This window comes from Juglans regia, chromosome 11 (assembly GCF_001411555.2).
Source record: "Juglans regia cultivar Chandler chromosome 11, Walnut 2.0, whole genome shotgun sequence".
Taxonomy (NCBI): Eukaryota; Viridiplantae; Streptophyta; class Magnoliopsida; order Fagales; family Juglandaceae; genus Juglans; species Juglans regia.
Window position 1 is genome coordinate 28,159,563 of NC_049911.1, and position 9,905 is coordinate 28,169,467.

General features: G+C 37.3%; 2 protein-coding genes across 2 annotated transcripts; both read left to right on the forward strand.

The window, feature by feature from the left end:
* The first annotated feature begins 4,362 nt into the window (after positions 1-4,362).
* LOC108983486 (24-methylenesterol C-methyltransferase 2) lies at positions 4,363-5,710 on the forward strand. The gene has a single exon (XM_018955130.2). The coding sequence runs from the start codon at positions 4,421-4,423 to the stop codon at positions 5,486-5,488; it is 1,068 nt and encodes a 355-aa protein (XP_018810675.1). The 5' UTR covers positions 4,363-4,420; the 3' UTR covers positions 5,489-5,710.
* A 2,542-nt stretch (positions 5,711-8,252) lies between these two features.
* LOC108983487 (thioredoxin-like protein CDSP32, chloroplastic) lies at positions 8,253-9,495 on the forward strand. The gene has a single exon (XM_018955131.2). It carries the CDS (start codon positions 8,335-8,337, stop codon positions 9,322-9,324), a length of 990 nt encoding a protein of 329 aa, XP_018810676.1. The 5' UTR covers positions 8,253-8,334; the 3' UTR covers positions 9,325-9,495.
* The last annotated feature ends 410 nt before the right edge of the window (positions 9,496-9,905 follow it).

The following is a 9,905-nucleotide window of genomic DNA, read 5'->3' on the forward strand; positions in this document are numbered from 1 at the left end:
CTTGAGGCAAGAAAATGTAGATAGTTGAGATAAAATACATAAATTACTTAATTATTGAAATTATTTAAATTCATATCATATACTTATTAAAACTAGACAATGAGTTCGTATTTTAAAGTTTTTTATACATAATATTAAATGTTCGAATTATATTATACGTGGGTTTTATATTTTTATTGACACTAAAAACAATGGTTCAAAAAATTTCATGAATCCTTTTCACCGATTTTGATTTTTCGAGTTGGGATAAAAAGGCAGAGAAATGGGGCTACCCATTAGGCCGCGTCATGGCCCGACCAAAGGTATACTTTTCGAAGGCCCAAAGCATTAGACTGCAGACAGGTAATAAAACGAGAGAGCCGATGTGATAATGGACCAATCAGATGCTGCCGATGCTCAATTAATATATATATATATATATATATATATATATATATATAATAATGCACCGGAGGCTCAGATAATACTAAGGATCGTGCTAGCGTCCACTGCTTCCAGCTTAGCATTATACTAATACTAATACCAATTAGTTGGACTGAGGCGTCGAACCGATTTCTATGAGAACATAGAGATGTCCGCGATGCTGATTGCCGATGTGATACATTGTACATTTTGACGTCTTCTGAGTTGGCCCATCCACATGGCTTGTACATCAAATATTCCAATTAATAGTAATAATAATAATTATTATTATTATTTGTCAATAAAATATACATTGTATATCGTTCATTGTGAATTAGGATGTCCGAAAATAAGAGCAGGTTATTGATTAGACGACAAGTAACTGTAGATGAACCATATATTATTATATATATAACCAAGAAAGTGACAACGATAATTTTCTTTCTCAACTGGCAAGATTAATATCAAAGGTATCTGATGCTGACATTTTGTAAGCACTTGGTCAACTGGCAAGAATGTAAGATGTTTGAGTGGTTGAGATCAAAAGATAGGTAAATTATGATACAATTGATACAACATTGATTTTTTTTTGTCCAATTCATAAGTTGAGAAATGCCAGCTTCAATATTTATTGTTTGATAATACATTTTTTTTATTATTATGCAGTTCTGAGATGAAATAAAATATTTTATTAAAATTTAAATAAAATATTATTATAATATAATTTTTTAATATTGTTATAAGGTTGGCTTTTACGCATGTCGATTTTGACAGCTTAATTTGTTTGGTTTCCAACGCTAGAAAAGATAATTAAGAGTGATTTGGATTAAGAGATGAGTTGAGATAGGTTGAGATGGTTTGTAAATAATAGAATAAAAATTAAATTATTTATTATATTTTGTGTGAAAATTTAGAAATGTTGTTTTGAAATTTACAAAAATTGAATTATTTATTATATTTTGTATTAGAATTTAAAAAAATTATAATGATGAGATGAGACGAGTTAAGGTGAGTTGAAATGGATTACGAATACAAACGAAACCTTAATAAGTGATTCAGGACAATTAAGCTAATGTTCTGGACAATACTTGAAGAAGTTTCCATTAAATGAACTTATTTAATTTCTTTCATTTATGGTTTAACCAAAATATATATTCCAATTTGTATATTTATAGGATTGTATAAATACTTATTTATATTATAAGACACGTAAGATTCGAAGAATCAATCTTGGGAGGAAAACTTTCACTTTTAATAAAAAAATAATAGTAATAATAATTTTATAAGGAAAGATAAAGTAGTTAACAACGAGGAAATAATTAAAAAGACTAATGGGAAGGGGGAAAAGCAAGCAAAATATTCATGTTGATCCAAAGGCAAAGAAAGTATCTTTTGGCATTTTTTTCGGAAAGAAACTGCTAGTGGACGAACTTGACATAAAAGTTAAAAAAAGAAATAAAAGTTGCACAGTTCCTCATACTGATCACTGGCTGCTGCGACTGAGAGAGCACCATTTCTGAAGAAGCTTCCACGTGATTGCTAGGCTACCACGGTCCACACTTCCTCTCAGGATCGACCTGTACGTTGAACTGTCCAGATCAAAAGTAACCAATTTTCTATTTCATTTCAAAAACATGGTTCCGACATGTGTCCACCTTCTCAAGGCGAATATTTTTTTCCAGTAGAATCAAAACGTGCATTACTTCAACACTCCTGTGCTACTTTCCTCTCTCCATCGCAACCACTTTCAATCTTTTTATTTTTCAGAGGAGAGAAGGAAGTTTAATTGTTTTAGACGATGACGATGATAGTATAATACTCCAGATCCAATGAAACAGGCAATGTTGAGTCCCTGTGGCATAGGAAGGCCGTGAAAATCTCTCCTATATTAGTGTAGAAAAATGAAATCCAGAGCGTACAACCCTGTCTAGAACGGATCTAGCCAAGGGAATCTATCCCATCACAGCAGGATGTAAGTAAAGCACAAAACAAAATGACGAAGGTTCCTTTTTTTTTTATTTATTATTATTCACATTATTTTAATATTTTTAAATATTTTTAAAAAATAAAAAAAAAACACACTAATACACTTAAAATCATTTCCTTAATTGTTCAGTAAATTTTTTTTCCCTAGCAGTCAAGTTAAGCGATCACATTTGGTGGATAAACTAGTTTTTTTCATTTTTTTTTCCCAATCTTGTTAAATTTTGAGGAGTGATACAATAATAAAGACATTAAATAAAAATAAATTCATTGATTAAGGTGACTCCATACCATATGTTAGATATATTTTATAATAAAAATAATTTTTAATTTGATATAATTCATCAAATCAAGTTAATTTTTATGATCAAAATATTGACTAGATGTTTTATGCACATGGTACTATACCTACGCTTACAACCATTTCCACACTAGATTCTTCCCTCGATAGATTACTAGGATCATATTCCTTATCTTGATTATTAACTTCCCTTCTCCTCTCAGTCTTCTTCTGATTATAAGCCGGAGCTCTCAACCATGTCCCGAATTGAGCTGACTCTCCATATATATATCTCCCCCATTGCAACCTTGTTTGTTATGTAGAATGCATTCACACAAATTTTTTGTAGCTTCTCGTACTTAAAAAGGGATCCACATTCTCTGACCTTCAAACATGATTATTCTTCCTCTTTCTAGCTTCTTTGTTAAATCACATTCAACCTTGACTCTTAGACATCGGCCTCAAGCCATTTGGTCATCCTGCACATCCACTTTCCATACTCTGCCAATTGATTTCCCAATCAACTCTCTCATGCTACGATTCATCCCTCCAAGCGGTAGATTGTACATTTGAATCCAGAAATTTTCTTTAGAGAAATCAAACAAATGGGGATGTGTACTTCCATCAAACACCTTAAGTGCAAAGAGATAGTTATCAAAGAGCCAAGGCATCATTCCAAAACTCTATTTCTATCTCCCTGTTTCCCAAAAGTAATGACAAAACAATTCACTCCAATCTCATGAAACTCAATTTTCTTGTTTACATGTCAAATCCTTTCCATCATTGATCTTAAGGTGTCTCTTCCAATGGTTCTCTCCGCGCATACTTTCCCCACCAAGCTCCTATCCCCCTTCTTCTTCAGGTCCTCTAGATCGCATAGGTTTATCTCAATCGGATTCGATTCTTCCTCATTTAGATTCAGTCGGTCACATATCTCCTCATTGCCATCCATCGTCCCCCACACTCGCCACCAGAGTAGCGAATCCACCACCTTCATACTCTTAGGTAGTAGAAGTTAACTCTCTTACTTAACCGAAATCACCTGTTTAGATGAGAGTGAGAAGACTCTGGTGTATAGTGGAACTTTGGTAAGAGGTTTCAGGAAGAAAGACAGGGAAAGAAATAACAGTATAGATCAAGTTTTATCAAGAATAAAAGAGTTGCAAGAAGTTAAAGGACTAGAAAATACAATAAAAATTCATGAGTTACAGCAAGAAGTGTGGACAGTTAGACACACATATAGGGAAGAAAATAATGTAGCGAATTTTTTAGCAAAACTTGCTTATATTGTAAATGGAGAGAGTGTGGACAGAAGATGACCCCAAGGGTTACGATAGTTATATTTTTCAGAATATATCATGTATTGAAAACAGATGATGAATATGAATTCAGAGGTTGTAGGTTTTGATTTAAAAAAAAAGAATTGATCAATTACGATAAATCACGATTCACGTCAATTCGTTAACTACACATTTTTATACTTAATTTTAACCAAATATTTATAATTAACATTTAAAATATTTTCAGAATAAAATTAATAATTAATATATACAGTAAGATTTGATAGTGTCCGCATCTTGATCTCCGTTGTTTATATATTCCACAGCCACGTGTTCAACTCAGAAACTTGATCCACGCGCCAGGAGCGTGCAACTCCCGTCGGTAAAGACTATTTGGTTCTTTCCAAACGGGAATAAAAGCGATTATAGCATTTATTTGCATCACTCTGTTCTCTCTTTTTTCTCTCTGAACCCAATGGATTCTCTTGCTCTCTTGTGTACTGGGGCTCTGCTTGCCGGTGGACTCTTCTGGTTCGTTTGTATTCTGGGTCCTGCCGAACAGAAGGGCAAACGAGCGGTAGATCTATCGGGTGGCTCAATCTCAGCCGAGAAAGTTCAAGATAATTACAAGCAATACTGGTCATTCTTCCGCCGCCCCAAAGAGATTGAAACTGCCGAGAAAGTTCCAGACTTCGTCGACACTTTTTACAATCTGGTCACCGACATATACGAGTGGGGTTGGGGCCAGTCCTTCCACTTTTCCCCTTCCATTCCCGGCAAGTCCCACCGCGATGCTACCCGCATTCACGAGGAGATGGCAGTCGATCTCATCGACGTTAAACCGGGGGATCGAATTCTGGACGTCGGGTGTGGCGTCGGAGGGCCCATGCGTGCCATCGCCTCCCATTCGCGCGCCCAAGTCGTGGGCATAACGATTAACGAGTACCAAGTGAATCGCGCGCGTTTGCATAACAAGAAGGCAGGCCTTGAAGACCTCTGCGAAGTGGTGTGCGGTAACTTCCTCGGGATGCCATTCCAGGACAACAGCTTCGACGGCGCGTACTCGATCGAAGCGACCTGTCACGCGCCGAAGCTGGAGGAGGTGTACGCCGAGATCTTTAGGGTTCTGAAGCCTGGATCTCTCTACGTATCGTACGAGTGGGTCACGACGGAGAAGTACAGGGCCGATAACCCCGAGCACGTGGATATCGTCCAAGGGATCGAGAGAGGGGATGCCTTGCCTGGGCTCAGAAACTACAAGGACATAGCCGAGACGGCGAGAAAGGTAGGGTTCGAGATCGTGAAGGAACGAGATCTGGCTAAGCCCCCGGCCCAGCCGTGGTGGACGAGGTTGAAGATGGGGAGAATCGCCTACTGGAGGAATCACATTCTCGTCACCATACTCTCGGCCCTGGGGATAGCGCCCAAAGGGACGGTCGATGTGCACGAGATGCTGTTCGTGACGGCCGACCACTTGACCCGAGGGGGCGAGACCGGTATTTTCAGTCCAATGCACATGATCCTCTGCAGAAAGCCCGAGTAATCAATGGTCGCTGAGGTAACCACCTCATACTTCCTTCCTGTGCTACCCCCTTGTTCCAACCGCCTGTTACTTTTAGTTTTGCTTAGTTTTTTCCTAATTTTTCCTTTAATTTCAATTTTCTTTTATCTTTGTATCTTTGTTTTGGGAATTTAAGCCAGTGGTTGGATCTTGGTCTCAGAATTTTAATCTTTCAGTTGATTGAAAGAAATTTGAATTTTATAATTTGTTTGGTGTCTTTGGTCGTGAACACTCGAGAGTGAGGAGTTGAGTGTGCGTGAGTGAGTGAGAACCGGCGAAACTCGTCTGTCGTGTGAGCCGTGCAAGGATCGCACATGGATGGAGGGGAGGGAGACATATGCTTGTTGCTTAGTGGCCACCGCTGTGTATTGACTCTTGCACAGCTGTTTTGTTTTGTATGGTGTCACACTGTCAATATCCCGCGAAAATCTGCCCAACTTTTGTTATAGTTTTGTCATGTAATGCGCGGCATCTAGCAACGGTCCCCCTACGCGAGGGCTACAAAGTAGAGGGTATATGGACCACACTCCACTCCGCATGTTTCAACGCTGTCACAATTAGCATGGAAGTTTTGTTCTCTTGGATACCGACTTTGTGTGTCCACGACCATGCAAGTTGTCATGAGGCCTTTTGAATGATAATTCTAATTCTTAAAATTGGTTGGCATCATTCGTGGCAATGTCCCAAAAACTAAACCACTCGTGACCGGATAAAGGAATTGAGTCGTGTTATACAAAAGTCTCATACTTTGCACATTATTTAAAAATATTTGATTTTATTCTTTTATCTTCATTTTTTAATAATGAAGATAAAAGAATAAAATCACATATTTTTAAGTGGTGTGCAGTAGTATGAAACTTATGTCTAAAATTTTTCAAAGGAATTCATTGCCTTATTTTTGTTTATTTAGTAATTTCAATCGAGGAACATTAGCGAAGTTAGTTTTTATACCCTTTTTTATCCCCCAAAAGTGGCCACTTTTCACAGCATCCTCAAGCGGAAGTGTGTGTGTATAGGCTAATTTTGGAAGGCATGCGTTCCTACTCGGCAAGGAAGTGTTGTCCTCCGAGCATAATTTTGGTGGCACGTCTTTTGATTTTTAAGAGCATTAGAATTGAATTGCCATCCTATTATTTAAATTTTGATTAATATATAATTTTTTCATTTTTAATTAATTATTCAAAATTTAAAATCTACATTAGATTAATAATCACACTTTCTATAATAATAAAATATATATTTTTTTATTTTTTAAATTAATTTATATTTTTTAATTACTTGTTTATTTTATTTTCATAATCTTCAATAATCTCCAACAATCATATTTATTTTTATTTTCACAATTTAATAATCTATAATATAATAATCTCATATATATAGATTGTAAAATCTCATATATAAATAAAAATTCATATTTATAATATAACAATTTTAAAAAATATTTTTAAACTTGTTATAGTTCTTTTTATATTTAAAAAGAAGAATAAATTTACTGTAATTTATATTTTGAATAAAAATAATTTAGTTAATTCAAACAGAATAAATATGAATGATATTTAATAAATTTAAAAATAAAAAGATATTTAACTAATTCAATGCTAATACTCGTGGCTTTCATAAAGGGTACCGAGACGGCAAGACTTTGCCAGATTTTATTGACGTTCCGTTTGATTTTCAAGCCACTTCCTCCATGCGTGTGTGGGGATTTGTTCATGCTGCGTGCGACTGGTTTGCGACTGGTTTGGGTACGAAGTTGAAATTCGAAGCGGGTTAATGGAGATCTATCCTTCCGAGTTATCTGTCCATGGAATATTTCTGAAATCTTATGCGCCCTTTTCTTTCTTTTTTTTGTTTTCCCCAAAATTATAGTTGTATTCATAAGATCTTAATTGCTTTTTGGGGGTTTATTTATCCTTTTTGGTTATTCAAAAAATGCACGGATGGTAAATGCACTGCTCCGGGTCATTCTTGTGCTCCAGTCGCCGGTTGAGAAAAAGCATGGGCCTCTTAATTTGGGTTTCCTGGAGTTGAAGGCCACTTGGACCTAGTATTAGCTCTTTTCGGTCTTGCTTATTGGGCTCTCGTCACGAAATTTGAACAGGCATGAATACAAGGATAAAAGGATTAGCATGAACCGAAGAAAGGGCCCGTTAATATGAATAATTTATTTGATTGAGCGTGCTTAAAACCCGTTCATTTCCGAGAGCTATACAATGAGTACTGAGTAGTCTTGTTTCTACTCAAGTTTGCGACTTACAATTTGAGTTGGTGATAGTATGGGAATTGGATTTAGAGTGGGAGAGATATAGGCTCGTTTGGATAGTGAGATGAAATAATATGGTTGATATGATTTGTAAATAGTAGTAAAATTATTAATTAAAATTAGATGAGATGATTTGATATGATCTCACTTCTATATCTAAACGGCCCTCTTCCATTTCTACGGGAGGGTGTAGATTGATATTTTCGTCGTACTTGTACATGCTACACGGAGAAAATCCTCGTTGTTTTAAATTTAACGCGACTTTACGTCCGCATTTCAGTTTGTTTTAAAGCAAATCCACAGGCAAAAACCCAACGGAGATGGATTTTTAATATCACGAGGGCGCCCCACCACTCATCCTAATATGATATTTTTGGACCGAGTGGAGGATCTAAGAAAAACCATGATTAGAATATCGCCATAGTGCCTCCTCCTCATACAAGTGGACTATAATTAACCATACACCGAACGAGTGGATATGATTTTTGGTCACTGAGAACTGCATTCCAAATCCGTATATAGCTCTTTTTCTGTTTTCCACCCCCCCTGGCCTCACCCTAGCTGCATGCATCACCATCTCGATCTCAATTCTCATCTCCGAGCAGACCTTAATTCTTCTCTTCTTCCCTTCCCATCTCCAAACAATTCCCCCTCAATTCCTTCTATGGCCACAATCACAAACTTTTTATCCAAACCACTCTCGTCTTTTGCCACTCTCCCTAGAATCAATCCTCTTTGCCTCCGCAGTTCCTTCTTACCCTTGGCGACTGAGCCGAAGCCCCTACCCAAGAAAAATATCAGAAGTCGAACTCACTTCGTTACAAAGGCCACAGCCACATCTGGCACTAAAAAAGTTAAAGCCGATGACAGAGTACAGCAAGTCCACAGCGTAGAAGAATTCGATGAAGCCCTCCGAATGGCGAAAAACAAGCTCGTAGTGGTAGAGTTCGCGGCCAGCCACAGTTTCCACAGCAGTAAGATCTACCCGTTCATGGTGGACCTCAGTCGGACATGCAGCGACGTAGAGTTCCTTCTGGTTATGGGCGATGAATCAGGTAAGACTAAGGAACTTTGCAAGAGAGAGAAAATTGAGAAAGTCCCACACTTTAGCTTTTACAAGAGCATGGAGAAAATCCACGAAGAGGAGGGGATTGGCCCAGATATGCTGATGGGTGATGTATTATACTATGGAGATAGCCATTCGGCGGTGGAGCAACTACACAACAGGGAGGATGTGGAGAAGTTGATTGAAGATCATAAGGTGGATCACAAGCTGATTGTGCTTGATGTGGGGTTGAAGCACTGCGGGCCATGCGTTAAGGTGTATCCGACGGTGCTTAAACTGTCGAGGCAGATGACTGACTCTGTTGTTTTTGCACGCATGAATGGCGATGAGAACGATAGCTGCTTTCAGTTCTTGAAGGACATGGACGTTGTGGAGGTGCCTACGTTTTTGTTCATCAGAGACGGTGAAGTATGCGGAAGGTATGTGGGTTCGGGAAAGGGGGAGCTTATTGGTGAGATCCTTAGATACCAAGGAGTTCGCGTGACATAAATTCACTTTAAACGAAGTGAGGCAAAATGATCGAATCTAGATTTACTAATTTTGTTGATTGTATGGCATTATACATGATGAACCAGGAGAACTAATATATTTTAATGTACATTTGAATTCCTCAGGAAAACTCACGAAGGGGATTGATTCTATCATTATTTTGGGTTTTAACTTTTTTGCTTTGGTTGGATTTGTTTTCTTCTTGTTCACACTCAAGCAATATATTGAAAATTATGGGAAAATCTTTTGAAAGGTGTGGATGTTTAATAACATAATATGGAAAATGGATAGATATGGGTATCGTTTAGAAAAATGTTTTACTCACAAAAAGATCTTATAAAAGTAAGTTCCATAGTAGATTAGATTGTAAAATACAAGCTCTCCAATTTCTTCCAAAGACCCGAGGTGGTCTCTTCATCGGCCACTTACCACAAAACTCCATCGGAAAGAAATAACAAGATCACACTATGTACTGCTCACTCTTCCTTGTCCTTTGTTGATGTAGAAGGTTCATCCGACACCTTCTCCAAGACTTTCGCCAATCCTTGTTGTCATAACAATTCCCTTATCTTGATACGCCA